Source organism: Papaver somniferum, chromosome 5 (assembly GCF_003573695.1).
Source record: "Papaver somniferum cultivar HN1 chromosome 5, ASM357369v1, whole genome shotgun sequence".
In the NCBI taxonomy this organism is placed as follows: domain Eukaryota; kingdom Viridiplantae; phylum Streptophyta; class Magnoliopsida; order Ranunculales; family Papaveraceae; genus Papaver; species Papaver somniferum.
Genome location: NC_039362.1, coordinates 123,279,460 through 123,294,192, shown reverse-complemented (window position 1 = coordinate 123,294,192; position 14,733 = coordinate 123,279,460). Strand labels below are relative to the sequence as shown.

Sequence of the window (14,733 nt, the reverse complement as noted above, 5' to 3'; positions counted from 1 at the left end):
TTAGTTTGGCACTTAAATAATATAGCTTTTCAAGAGATACGTTTTGATTGCTGGAAAATCAAAAACATATAATTCGAAAATCTACTTTAAAAGATTCTCAATATTTCATTTTGGGGTCACCTTGATATCAAGGAATATCTTTGAATAATTAAAGATAAGAATTATATACATGTTCAAGTTGTGTTGATATCTAGAACTTTCTTATTTGGCAGACTCTAATTCCAAACTCATACAAAACCGTAAGTAATATGTGGATGTTGAAAATCGGTTTTACTCTTGAGACCGGTTCTACCATGACTCCTAACATAGGTTAAGATCGACACTACCAAGTCTCCAAATATAGGTATGGATCGGTTCTACAATGACTCCCAACAAAATCTAGGATTGGTTCTACCAAGAATCCCAATATAGGTAAAGATCAGTTCTACCAAGACTTCCAACAAAAGCTAGGACCGGTTCTACCATAACTCTCAACATAAGTTAAGATCGGTTCTACCAGAATTCCCACCTTAGGTTCGAATTGGACATCCAATAGATCTTCATATAAAACCAGACTAAAACACATATTGATTTCTTTTGGATGACGAAACAAGTTTTATATATGTACTTCCTTTAAACATATGTAATCAAACATAGTTTCCTAGGATGAACTCACCTATATACAATACACAATCAAGTAATGTGTTACATAGATTATGTCGATGTCACATTTACGAAGTTCAAAAGATAAACGTTATACTTCGTAATTAAATATTCTTCCTCAACACTTTGATCATAATAAAATGACCAAGTCTAATACTACAATATTAAATATAACCTCGCATGTTATGTTTTCAATCTTAAAAGACTTGAAATGAACAATAGGAATGGAAACAAGTCAAGTCAGTATCACTAACCTCAAGTGGAAGGATGATGTCTTCGTTGTAGTCGATACGTCTTCACGTTCTTTAGGTCTTCAAGGTAATACTTGTATGTCTCAACATTCCTAGACTTTTTAGTCTAACCTAGATGAAGTTGACTTTAGTACATTTAATCAAGCGACTCTAATTGAGTTTTGACACTAAAATATAACAACAAAACTTGACATACCAACGCTTGGTGGGTTCAACGAGCAATGCTCTAACAGATACAATTTATATTCAGTACTTAGTATAGACCAAGAAGGGTTTTGTTGGTTTCAATCAGTCACTGAAGATCTTATATTCTATAATTTTGTGTGATTTTACGAAGTTGATACGCGTGTATACAAATACGATCCTAGTTAAATTATTTATATTGAAATGGGGGCAAATGGTTGGTTACATTGGTTCAGGAGTTTAAGGAACAAGTAGAAGTAGTTTCAAAGAACGTTTCTGTTGAAGTGACATACAAGACTTTGGGTTTTTCTGATAGCGATTCTGAGGGGGAGGTGGTGAGTTTGTGTTTCGTATGATTGCCATGTGCATATTAAATTGTAGATTGTGTTGTTTTAAGTGGAGGTTTATTGTGTGTGCAGAAAAAAGAGATGGAAGTAGTCATTACACCCAAAATGCCAGAAACTGCATCTAAGAATGCGCCTGGAGATGTTCTGGACAAGGAAATTGGATCTAGCGAGAGTTTTGGTTCTGAAAGCAGCTGTTTTGATGAGGACAGTGTATGTGATTATTTTTGCTATTTGAATTCATCAGACTTTTGTGTCTACTTTTTGTGTAATTTTGGTGGAGAAGTAGTGAATTTATAGGAAAATTTCTAATAACTTTCGGATAAGAACCTCTTTATTTCAACTTTGTGAGACCATGTAACATTGTGTATAATAGAATCCAATATATCAGTGTTATACGTTCTTACTCGTTTGCATCCAACTTTGCTTTATTATTAACAAAATAGGGTGTACTTACAAATAGAAATACATATAACAAAATCATACTACGGTGCTTAATTAAACCCTAATTCACTTTCGTAGGAGTCACGATTATACTTAGCATGTGCAACAAGTCTTTAAACCAATAAGCGACCAAATGGACGAGTTGTGTCTCGTGAGGGGTTTACAAAGAAATATACATACAAAAGCAACTCGTGAATGTGTTAATCTTCATTGCAATCTCCAGAAGTAAGTGTATGATTTTGGAAGAATGTTTGTAGATCATGGAACTTTGTTTTTAAAAACAGATAGTGCTCGTCAAATTTAACTGGTCTGTTCTTTGTTGAGAGGACTTGATTTTTTTCATCCTTTCCTGTAACATTAAAACATTAAAATTAGTGTTGAAAAAGACTTTCGGGGCTTGTGGGAGAGATGCTTCGGTGACCCAAGTTTTGGTGATGACTAAATCTTCTGCTGAATCAATGCTAGCCATAAAAGTTGAAGATATCTTTTTAATAAATCGAATCGACGAGCTTTATTTTTTATAGGAGATGTAGAGAGAAATGAAATGGTTTTGGTATGACAAACTATATGTTACTCATGGATTTAAGGAATCCAACCTATTGACACGTCTCGTCATGCCTTTATGCCACTGTTATTTTGAAAACTCAACATGAGATGTAAATCGTTGTTATTGAGACGTCTTATCGTCGCAGTTTCACGATCAGGCATGAGTCATAACGATCCAGAAGTTATCATTGTATACTCAGAAGGCGGCGGGAGAAGGAAGGGAACACTGGGCGGGATTTTTCAGCAGCGAATTCCCCATACAGATAGAGGCGCCCCTATCAAAAAGATACTTCGATATCGAGGTCTCATTAGATGAAGAAGACCCTGGCTAATCCACGTGGCCTACTTGATGATCATCAGCGACGACACTGTTATTGAGATGTCTCATTATCGCTTTCTGTCACTGTTATAAAGAAACTCGAAACGAGATGTAAACCATTGTTATTGAGACGTCTCATCATCGCATTCCGTCACAAATATAAAGATAACTCGAAACAAAATGTAAATTATTGTTATTGAGAGACTCTTTATCATGTCCTCAAATAGCTCGTCTCTTTCGTGCTTTTAAAGTGTCCAATTTGTCGTCTAGATAATTGAATCCAACGTGTACAAGTATGTATATTTTTATTCAACAAGTTATAGGAAATTAATCGTGCGTTTCAGTAGTGAAGAAGACGTCGGTGTTGTGGAAGCCTGGATTTTTTTTTTTTTAATAGGAAAGAAGATATATTAAGAACTTAAACTAGATTTTACGTATCTCCAAACTCGTGAGTGGAGATTCGATCCGCTAACCTCCTACTTGAAAGTCAGGCTCCTAACCAACTCAAAATGAAGGAAATAGGTTTTGGGACCGGGTTTTTCAAGCCTTCGAAGATCTTACCGCAAACAAATAATAGAACTCGGGTCTGTTAAAAATAGGTTCAATTTGATTAACAATGAAACTGAAACTTTTGTTACGATTCTCTCTTGCAGTATCAAAACCACCACTTGGTTGCCCAGACAGAGCACCAGCCGAGAAAGGAAAGATGGACTCACGTTTCATTCTTGCATAACTGCAGAACACAACAGCTCCCCAAAAGGCCCAAAGCTCATTCTGTTCATGGAAGTCTGTAAGAGCCCATTTGGGCACCTCACCCTGTTAAAATCCAATTCTGCACTCACTGAAATACTCGCGTAAGCTTCAATCTCAATAAATAATTATGGTGTAATCCATGTATAAGCATCTTCACATGGATCTGATTCAACTATCTCAATCACACGCCTACATTAATCTGAGCCAACACATTCAAGCTTTTCTGATGGAAATAACATGCCTAACCAATGGATCTCACTCCTATACACCAAGTCCCGAGGAAGAAAGGGTCTCGGAAGTAAAAACTTATCCATTACTAAATCTAGTTCATCATCACCACCACAAACATTCGTCTTTCTCAGATATGATCTGTGCACCTCGACTTCTCTCAACAGTTTAACATGAAAAAAACAAAGAACTTTTTCGGAATTTACTAAAAGATGTAATAGATATCAATTTAACAATTCAACGTATATATGTAAATGACACAGTCTACAGACATGTATAACCCTTGGTTCTTAGCAATCTGTATAAAATAAATATTGGAACATTCCATTTCAAGGTAATTTTCCATCAATACAATGCAATACTAGCAAGTGACAACAGAGATATAATGAAACATACTGAATATTCGCACTCCGTTATTTGCTTATTCACAACCTACCACCATACTAGGTTCAGTTCCAAGATGGACAAGATTAAATCAGAATACTAAAACAAACTTTCATTTGCAACCCACAGTAAGACACAAATTCAGTGCATACCTAAAACAAATGTTTTGACTTGAACTACAAAAAGGCATACGAAAAGGTTTTAGAGACAATGTACGCATATTGAGATGACTTGACTGTTTCTTTAAGCTCCTTCACCACTTTGGCTATCCGCAGCATCCATGGCCTTCAAGCTTTCAGCTAACGCTCTAGACCTGTTCTGAGCCTGTCTGTCTACACCAACCATCCACAAGCCTAGAAAGAAAAAAAATCATAGCGAAATGTCATGGAAAAACCTTAAGGAGGTTATATCTAGCTCGCAGAAAGCAAAACTATGAAGCTTAATACCTACAGCACTTCCAATAGCACAGAGCCACAAAATCCTCATGGACCATTTGTCACCAACAACGCCTCTATTCATATTCATTTGCCCAAATCAACTAACAAAAACAAGACAGAATTCAGTATCTCAGAAATCATTCAACTGAACGCACTCTATCATACAAATAACCAAGCAGAACGCAAGCAATACATAAAAATGAAACGCTAAGACACGACATCATCAATGGATGACAACCCCCTTTTTGTTTTGGATCTTAGACAGTGGCAAATGCTTCAATCGGGTATCTACAATGGTACAAAACTGAGATACTACTGTTGAGGGTCTTATACACTATATTGGAATCTTATATCCAAACAAATTTGAAGCTTTTTTTCTAACAAACATCATAAATCCATGAAAATTACCAGTCTATGGACAATATAAGAAATGCAGAAGGAAAATAATGAAACCCAAAGAACATACCTGAGCAAGATTGATGATCTTAAACCCCAATCAAACCTTTAACTAATCCAAGCCACAGCTCCTACTACTGCAAGTCTGAAGAAATAAACCCTGATCTGGACGCTGTTCCTCTAGTATAGAAGACGCCAAAGGCTAATAAATCTAGTATAGCCTTCTGTTTCAATTTTTCTATAAACATTTGTCAACTCATCGCAACAGCTTTCATAGCTCAGTTGGTTAGAGCACCCGTTTAGTAAGCGGGAGGTCTTGAGTTCAACTCTCAATGAAAGCAAATGCAATTTTTTTGCAATTTCTTTTTTTACTCTCACTCAAAATGAGTCCAAGCAAATGCAATTTTTGTCAAGCACTCAAAATGAGTTCTAAGAATTATAAACAGAACTGTTGATTCATAGGTTTAGAGATGGTGGTCTTTCTGCTAACATTACTAATCATTGCTTATGCACAGACTTGAATTGTTCATAATATGAAAGAGCCTTGCAACTTCTGAATAATTGCAGACTAAACCTGTTCTTCCATAGCCTTAGTGCTGTAAAACGTAACGGTTGAAAAAGACCAGCTGCGAGTTTTACTTATGTATCCATTAGCTCTTTCGTGATGTGGCAAAAAATGCTCTGAACGATGCTGTTTCGGTGTTGCTAGCTTCCAGAGGTTACCTTGAGACAGTGGATCTTCTTACTTACAATCATCTTCAACACAAAATGAGTCATGCAACCAGCTGCGGGTTTTACTTCAGCTCTTTCGTGATGTAGCAAAAAAGGCTCTGAATGATGCTGTCTTGGCATTGGAGGTTCCCTTGTTGGATCTTCTTCTTACAATCATCTTCAAACAAAATGGAGTCCTAAGAGCTGAGTACACCACCACAGCAATTGAGTCCAAAAAATAATACCAGAAACCGCTCACACAAGCTTCAGATGTTACATTAATACAAAATTATATTACTGTCTTGTTCCAATATGCTACTGTAGGTTACAAATTACAATTACTTAGAATCTCTATGTATCAACATCTTGGTTCTTGCTTCATATAGATACCATTATCTGAACCGAACATTGCTGTATGAGGTAGAATAGAGTTGACCAAGTCCTCATTGACTGAAACCGGTAATGGAGGCATATGGCTCATTATTCCAGGCATATCCCTTAAGCTATGGAAAAAAAAGGTGAACAAACTAGTAAGTTCCAAAGAACATAAGCTTAGCACGACAAAAACTACTGTAAAACTATGATCTCATTCATTTGGAACAAAAAATTCTGCGTACTTGTTTAATATGGCTGCAAGGTTGTTCCTCGTGTGGCAGAACAGATTGACATTGTCATGTATCTGCATAACAGATGGGATAAGTAAGTTTGGCACACGAAAAAATGAGCAGTAGAGATATCGCAAGGAAAAGTGAGCTCTAGAGATATTCACCTTAAATGTTTCAAGGTTAGCTTTGATCTGGCTTAGAATTTGAATGTTCTCACCCAGAAGATGCCTGGTTCTGCCGCCTAGCACTAATGAAAGTAGAAATAAAAATTAGCCCGATAAATGGATGAAAACTGTACAGAAATAAGATTATGTTGGAGTGATGGGTCAATTATCTTCCCCGTACATGCTTATAAAAAAGCCTAATGAAAAAAAGAAACAGGCAAGCAAAGGTTTTATTCGATATGAAAGGTTTTTATCCTGAAACAAGAGGATCACATATCCCATCTATTTATTTTTTTTCGATATCAGATAGGAACAACAGACCTTCACATGATATTTGATCACTCTGATCCATATGGTGCGCCATGAGGGCGTAAGAACTCATGTTTAGAGCTGGAGATGGAGGTAGATTTAACTGTGATGATGACTCCCCAAACTTTTCCTGAAAAGACATCTCTTTGAGAGTTTGGTTGTAACTAGATAATATACATATATACATCATATAATTAAGTGAAGCATTACCTTCCTATCTTTCACCTTCTTTCCCATGTAACGTTCTTCTTGTTTCCTTCGCTTTCCATTCTCCTTCTTCTATGAACAATTGGATACGATATTAGGAAATATAAGAGAATGGGCAGTCCAGATTAATTATATATGGAAATTTCCATTGCAATTAGACAATAGCACTCACCGTCATCCATCTACACCTAAGAGCAACATCACGAACGGTCTTGTCGGGAAGTAATGCTGCAATTTTGATATACCTCATAATACTTGGCTCATCCACGTACCTATGCAGATCAGGATGATCAGTAAACGTAGAACTCATCTTTCAAAACATTAGGATGCTCTTATCATCCAGCAGGTAAATGGCATGTTAATTTGATATCTTAGCAAGACAACATGTTCTTATACCATCTAATCCCCACTAAAGCTAGAGCGCCGTGGTATAATAGCTTCAAGCCGTCAATCGATTACCATCATAAACATGGCCAATAATTTTCACTCTACTCCAAATTTACAAATAACAAATGAATTCTCCACAAGAACAAATTGACAACAAAAAAATGAACCAAATTATCAAAATGACATAAGAAAATGAATCAAAATGTTTTTACCTTAATAAGCCTTCTTCTAATCTGGATTGCTCTGGAAGAGACCAATCAACAGCCAACTCTAAGTCATGGTTCAACCCCGAAACTGATTCATAATTAAGACTCCCACCACCACTAGAATTCAAGCCTGAATTAACAAACCCAGGGTTGTTGTTCATCAAATTGGTACCGGAATTGCCAACATTCGACATCCCAGCAACTCCACCATAAGAATTATTCATAGGAATCATCTCTGCAGATGAGCTGCTACTATTTACAGCACCCGACTGAAACGATATCGAATGACGATTCAACACAGATGCTAGAATTGCATCATGATTATAACCCATGTTTGAATCAGTTGACATTTCTTAACCTCCTCAGACAACCAAACATCAAACACTCCAATTCGCAAAAATTGTACTCCTTTCCTAAAAACCCTTTCTTCAAAACCTAAAAAAATATGGACTTAACCTGATCAGAAGAATTCTTCTCTTGTATCCACCAATAGAGAACTGACCCTTTCTGTTTGGTATGCTCACCAATAAGAATTCATGGTTGAAGATGAAATTCAGACAGAGGGTTTTTGGAGAAAGTGTAGATCTTGGAATTCAACAATAGTGCGAATCCCAAAGAGAAGGATTTGATGCCAATAATTGTGGAGGAGAAAAACAACCCAACCCCCTCTTCTCAACTTCCTTCTTTTTTTCACTCTCCCACTCAACTTTTGTTTTCTTTTCCCCTCTTTCTATTTACAGTCTTTTCTCTTCATTTTGATTACTTTTTCCTGAACCCTGTTTTCTTATACTTAGATTAATCCTTGCTTACTTACTTACTTACTTACTTAGATTAATTAATTTTCTTCATCTGAAAGTACAACTTTAGTTATTGGTTTTCTTCGATGGAAGCCATGAAAAAGTAGTAATGGGGGAATAAATAGGATTATCTTGAGCTGACCAATAGTTGTTTAGTTTACACCGTTGGATTGTTTTGAGAATATTTGTTGGTGTAGACATTCGAGGATCATCTGATGGTGGTTAATTTTGGTTGGTGTTGTAGCTAGTAAGTAGTAGACACTTAAAAATGAGATTAAAAAGTGTAGTCGTCAAGTCCTAGATATTTGGTGTGAGTCTGAGTATCTAACTACTAAACTTGTTTAATGTTAAAAAAACATAACAAAGTAAAGTTCATAAACACAAACACAAAGATATTTTACGTTGTTGTCTTTTTTTTTTATTTTTTTTCTTTAATAAATAAAGAGGGGAAACCACAAAGTTACAACGAGAATCTCAAACAAACAAGGCTTACAACTAAGTGATTTGCAAAGTAAAGCCCGTAACCCGAATCCCTTAATCCGAATTTCCATCAGTAACCAGAATCTCCATCGGACCATAGAAACGTAACCGTAAAACAGTAACACCCGCCTTTACGGGAGAACTTGAATCGATGAAGCTAGATTCACAGCTCACAAGAACAATTTTTTTAATAACCAACAGATTGGACAATCTTCCAAAAAATATTTTACTTGAGGGACCAGAGAGACCGCCTAGGTTTTGTTAAATTATGAAGGAATGTGGATCTCTATTGGAAATTTGGAATCTTGAGATGGTTCCTATTGTCATTTTTCTCTAACAGGATAGAGTAAAAGTGTCGAAGTAACAATGTCAACAAAATTTCCTTTTTCTGATAAATATTAAATGTTGATCCAATTCGGTTTCAATAGGATCTTTGTTGTTTTGTTTTTAATATTTGATTCGAGGTTTGATTCGGCTCATATATCTGATTCTGAGGGTAAATATACGTCATCCGACTAACCAGTTGAGTTAAAAAAAGACGACCAATTTGTTATTTCACTGTTTTGTTTGGGTATGAAATATAGAAAGGTTTATGGACCAATTGTCATAGTTTTATACCTTGGATATTCTTCTCATTGTTCAGATGCAAAGATGAAATAAGTGCTCTTTTTTTTAAAATGATTGCATAATTTTTCCCTTTTACATAATCCTCATCTTCTTTTAAATTACAAAATGAGTAAACATTTTCCCTCTTATAATAATTGTTTTAAGAGAAAATTAGTAGTAGCAATGTAGCATATTAAGGATCAGTTAATATTCTCAATTAAGAAAAATTTATTTGTAAATTTTCGTCCATCACCATGCCAATGCAAATGATACTAGGATGCAAATAACCCAAATTTCTAATGTCAAAGAGAAGAGAAGTCAATGAACCGGTGTAGAGGATCCAGCTCTATGGGGTTGACATTAATAAGCTATCTGGGATGTCTTTGAACCTACATTAATTTGAGTGGCAGATTCCTTCCTGATGTGATGAAACCCTGGGAGGGTGGTCGGAAATGGTTCTGCTTTCCTAGGTAACAAATTCTTGTGTGTGATGATACTTTTGGTCCTACCAGTACCAACGCTGATGGCTAGGGGTGCACATACCCTGCCCATACCCGCCAACCCTACCCTACCCGCCAGTTTTTTAACCGTATCCTACCCTATCCACTATTTTGCGGGTAGGGTGGTGGGTAAAAAATTTCTTAACCGCCGCTAGATGGGTAGGGTGGCGGGTAAAGCTCGAAATTATCCTACCCTACCCGCCTACCCGCCTGTTTATACTATTGATCTCTGCCGTTGGTTCTCGTTTAATCTCTGCCGTTGATCTTTCAACTATTGATCTCTGCCGTTGCTTTATATTTTCCTACAACACTAAAAACTAAAAAACTAAAAACTGGATTCAGTTTTCGTTTAGAACTTCAAATATTTATCTCTGCAGAGAAACTCTGATTTACCAGTACCTCTCACATCTCGTTTAGAACTTCAAATCTGTTATCAGATCTCGTTTGGAACCTTTTAATAGGTTGATTCAAGGTAAGATCTAACTTCAAAGTTCATTTTGTTTCATTTTTTTTTTGTGTTAAATTGATTGAAAAATCATAAGGTTTCAATGTTTCATGCATGTTGCTGGATATGAGGAATCTGAGTTTGGAAAGCTAATGAAGGGTTTAGAGAGTGGTTCTTCCTCCTAATTTGAAATCCAAACTAATTTTCAGGTGAAAATTTGAATAATTTTTTTAATAATTTGAATGGGTTTTTCTTTTATATGTTGTATTGAATCACACAACGCTGAGATTCAACAAAATTTTCACCAAAATTCTTTTCCCTCCCCTGTAACCCTAGCCGTATCTTTGCTTATAATGTTGTAACTAAACCCACACACAGAAATTCATTCCCATTCACCACCAAAAGATAATCAAATGGATATGACTTCAGATGGATGCTTAGTATGTTGTAATCTGAAACCCATGAAATGTTTTGGTATTCAATCATTTACAATTTTTCAGTCAGTCAACAAAATGTTTTGTGTATTTTAGAAATTTTATATTGCTATCAGTCAGTCAACAATTTTTTTTAAATAATTTGAATGGGTCTTCTTATTAATTTGATGGTGGTGGTGGTGGTTGAATCCAACTAATTGAATCACACAAATAGTTTATCTTGGTGAGTGCTTGCTATTGCTATCAGTCAGTCCTATTATTACTAGCTATAGTGATGATAGTCCCAACTATTTAATGGTGGCTTTCTTTTTTTCCACTCATATTGGTTCAACTCATTAATTCTGAACAAGACCCTAGTGGAAATTCAATCTAATTTTTGGTTTAATTTTTTCATTTAGGTGCTTATGATGGTGAAGAGGCAGCTGCACATGCATATGACTTAGCTGCATTGAAGTATTGGGGAAGAGAAACCATCCTTAATTTCCCTGTAAGTAATCAATTTCTTAACCCACCATTTCTCCTAATCTAAGACCTTTGCTAGGTGGAGGTAGGACTCAGATTAATAATCTCTAAGTCTAATTCTACTGTCTAAGTCAATACAACGCAGAATAGCACTATCATCGATACCAATAGAACCCTCTAATTCTCCAAGGGTATCTTAACCAACAGACGGATATGACTACTGTCTAATTCTAAATTTCAGTGTTGTTCTCTAGATTTCAGTGCTGTTATTAGGACCCTTTGAAGCCTGTTAACTTTTTTTGCTTTCTATTCATATCACTTGTTCTTTCTAGTGAGGAAGCATGGTTGAGATTACAGAATTGATGTCAACGAGACCTCATATTCCCTCTCAAGATGCATCTCAATCCGTGCAACAAAGGGTCAGGGTTGTTATATCTCCGCCACCTCCACCTCCACCATCTTCTCAACCTGAGGTCAGGGAAAGTATGAAGCGGAACAGAACATCTTCGGTGTGGGAGCATTTCCAAAAGAGTGTTGATGAAGCTGGTATTAAATGGGGGAAATGTAACTACTGTGAAGGTGGTAAATATAGGGCTGGTGGTAAGAAGTATGGCACATCAAATTTGAACTGGCATTTGACCAAGTGTCGGAAGTATTTGGAGTCACTAGAAGCTGCGCAGTTGGACTCTCTCGGTCAGCCTAGCAATCTGGGAGATCAGCAGCAAACAGTTGGGGTTACATTCTGTCAAGATGGATGTAGGAGAGCCTTGATAAAGTTCATCATCACAGATGAACAGTCTTTCCGAATGGTTGAAGGAGAAGGATTTATAGCATTTTGTAGATATCTTGAGCCGAGGTTCAAACTTCCATCGCGGATGACCGTCTATCGTGATATCTGTGGACTGTTTTTGAGTGAAAAAGCCAATTTGGTGAACTATTTCAAGTCGAACAAGGTTAGAGTTTGTCTCACAACCGATACATGGACATCCATTCAGAACTACAACTACATGGTGGTTACTGCCCACTTCATCGATGACCACTGGAAGTTACACAAAAGAATAATATGTTTCTGTCAAATTACTAGTCATGGAGGTGAGCATATTGGAAGAGCATTGGAGAAGATGTTACTTAAATACAACAAGTATTGGGGTGAGCATAAGAACATGAATCCTTTATTGTTTATTGCTGTGCTTCTTGACCCAAGAGAAAAAGAACGTGGACTGCAAGTAATACTAGAAGACCTGATTGTGCATGATATTCCTTGGACGAAACAAAGATTGGTAAACAATTGTTTAGATGAAGTGAAAAAGGATTTTAATGAATTATTCACAGCTTATAAGGCAGAATATATAGGTGTAGGAAGTGTGTTAGCCTCGTCGGAGTCTGTAGGTGATACTGGTGGTAGTCCTAGTCAAGAGAGTTGTAGTTCTACGTCACATAGAAAGAGAAGACATAAGGCCCATAGAGAAGAACGTAAAACACAGTTATCTATAACGGAGGATGTTGACAAATCAGAGGTGGACAGATACTTATCGGAACAGATTTACTCACCAACAAAAGACAACAAAAATGGTTCGAAGTTTGATATACTCACTTGGTGGAAAATCAATGCTGCAAGATTTGATATTCTATCACTTATAGCAAGAGATATACTTGCTATTCCCGTCTCTTCAGTTGCAAGTGAATCTGCTTTCAGTACTGGAAAGCGAATACTTGGTCATTTCCGAAGTTCTTTAAAACCCCGAACTGTGGAAGCATTGATTCTCCTACAAAACTGGTTAAGGACACCGATTGATATGGATCCATCTACATTTGGAGCTGAAGAGAAGGAGGATGACGTCTTAGAATCAGGTATACAACTTTCCTACATTTGGGTTTCCTTACTCATTTGTTTGCTTTTCTTAATCTGTCTTCACTATGTTTGCTTTTTTTGGGGTAAATGTGAGATTTTGTTTGCTTTTCTTAAGGAATTTAGTTCTATACAAACCATTGTAGTTGACTTTTACATAAGCTCAGAGGACTTCTGGTTAATGTGATGGACAAGGCATATAGGGTTTTGGGTTAAAGGAAATATGTTGGTAGTCTTCTGGTTCAATTGTTTTGTGTAAGTTCAGAGGACTTGAAATTAGCTGGCTTTCTGTGAGATGATGCTGTGTTAACTAGCTACCTATAGTGAGGAGGCGTGTCAGAGTTTTTCATGGTTAATTTAGTAAATGTAGTGGTGAATATGTGTCCGTTAACCTATTACTTGTGACTGTCAAAGTTTATCCTCAGCCTTGGGGATTGCACCTCCACCAGACCTTTCTTGTAAGCTCTTGGCAGTGATTCCTGTAGTTGATAATTTCACAACTTTAGTTGCTTACTTTTGTACGTTGAGACACTCGAGCTGATGCTGTTCTTGGCATGTGTTGAAGTCTAATTTTGCCAGCTCCAGATTAGTATTGTTACTCACATCTGATATCAGAAATTGTCCAGATTAGTATTTTTCCTACATTTGGGTTTCCTTACTCTTTTGTTTGCTTTTCTTAATCTGTCTTCACTATGTTTGCTTTTTTTGGGGTAAATGTGAGATTTTGTTTGCTTTTCTTAAGGAATTTAGTTCTATACAAACCATTGTAGTTGACTTTTACATAAGCTCAGAGGACTTCTGGTTAATGTGATGGACAAGGCATATAGGGTTTTGGGTTAAAGGAAATATGTTGGTAGTCTTCTGGTTCAATTGTTTTGTGTAAGCTCAGAGGACTTGAAATTAGCTGGCTTTCTGTGAGATGATGCTGTGTTAACTAGCTACCTATAGTGAGGAGGCGTGTCAGAGTTTTTCATGGTTAATTTAGTAAATGTAGTGGTGAATATGTGTCCGTTAACCTATTACTTGTGACTGTCAAAGTTTATCCTCAGCCTTGGGGATTGCACCTCCACCAGACCTTTCTTGTAAGCTCTTGGCAGTGATTCCTGTAGTTGATAATTTGTCACAACTTTAGTTGCTTACTTTTGTACGTTGAGCCACTCGAGCTGATGCTGTTCTTGGCATGTGTTGAAGTCTAATTTTGCCAGCTCCAGATTAGTATTGTTACTCACATCTGATATCAGAAATTGTCGAGAGCAGCAATGTGATATTTCACTAAAATTTGGAAAGCTTATGCATGTGTATACTTATAAATATCTTTAAAACAACACTTGATATTGTGATATTACTTGATATTGTGACTGAACCAAAAGTCTGAACTTGTTGTGATATTGTATTCCATAGTAGGATGTTGTGATATCTCTTACTTGATGTTGGTATTATGACTGAACTTTGACTCAAATCGTTCACTATTATGACTGAATCTAACAAGAGATAACTTGTATGCAGATTTATTTGGTGATCTTAGTACTTATTCCATCATCGTAGATGATGATTGAAGAAGAAGGTCAATATGAAGAGCTTTTGGTGATGATTCTGTTATATGAAGAATACAACTCTTTTCTTGAGAATACTTTTGTTTGTACA

The 14,733-nt window shown here is 36.4% G+C and overlaps 2 protein-coding genes and 1 non-coding gene across 4 annotated transcripts; 1 reads left to right on the top strand and 2 right to left on the bottom strand.

Moving 5' to 3' along the window:
* Positions 1-3,997: 3,997 nt before the first annotated feature.
* LOC113282565 lies at positions 3,998-5,157 on the bottom strand. The gene is made up of 3 exons (XM_026531605.1): positions 4,998-5,157; positions 4,541-4,632; positions 3,998-4,447 (listed from the first exon to the last, which is right to left on the bottom strand). The coding sequence occupies exons 2-3, from the start codon at positions 4,617-4,619 to the stop codon at positions 4,338-4,340; spliced, it is 189 nt and encodes a 62-aa protein (XP_026387390.1). The 5' UTR covers positions 4,620-4,632; positions 4,998-5,157; the 3' UTR covers positions 3,998-4,337.
* Positions 5,158-5,194: 37 nt separating this feature from the next.
* TRNAT-AGU lies at positions 5,195-5,268 on the top strand. The gene has a single exon. It is a non-coding gene; the product is annotated as a tRNA-Thr (tRNA).
* An 86-nt stretch (positions 5,269-5,354) lies between these two features.
* LOC113282564 lies at positions 5,355-8,392 on the bottom strand. Of its 2 annotated transcripts, none has more exons than XM_026531602.1 (7): positions 7,523-8,392; positions 7,096-7,195; positions 6,927-6,995; positions 6,729-6,846; positions 6,408-6,490; positions 6,256-6,317; positions 5,355-6,141 (listed from the first exon to the last, which is right to left on the bottom strand). In XM_026531602.1, the coding sequence occupies exons 1-7, from the start codon at positions 7,864-7,866 to the stop codon at positions 5,997-5,999; spliced, it is 921 nt and encodes a 306-aa protein (XP_026387387.1). In that variant the 5' UTR covers positions 7,867-8,392; the 3' UTR covers positions 5,355-5,996. The 2 variants fall into 2 exon arrangements, with proteins under 2 accessions (XP_026387387.1, XP_026387389.1); XM_026531604.1 differs by having other exon boundaries at positions 6,927-6,992.
* Positions 8,393-14,733: the final 6,341 nt, after the last annotated feature.

Coding starts and splice junctions, on each gene's coding strand:
- LOC113282565 (XM_026531605.1), bottom strand. CDS start 4,619: ATGAATATGAATAGAGGCGTTGTTGGTGACAAATGGTCCATGAGGATT. Junction 4,448..4,540: donor TGCTATTGGAAGTGCTGTAG/GTATTAAGCTTC, acceptor TTTTCTTTCTAG/GCTTGTGGATGGTTGGTGTA.
- LOC113282564 (XM_026531602.1), bottom strand. CDS start 7,866: ATGTCAACTGATTCAAACATGGGTTATAATCATGATGCAATTCTAGCA. Junction 6,847..6,926: donor AGAAGGTGAAAGATAGGAAG/GTAATGCTTCAC, acceptor ATGTCTTTTCAG/GAAAAGTTTGGGGAGTCATC. Junction 6,491..6,728: donor TGATCAAATATCATGTGAAG/GTCTGTTGTTCC, acceptor TACTTTCATTAG/TGCTAGGCGGCAGAACCAGG.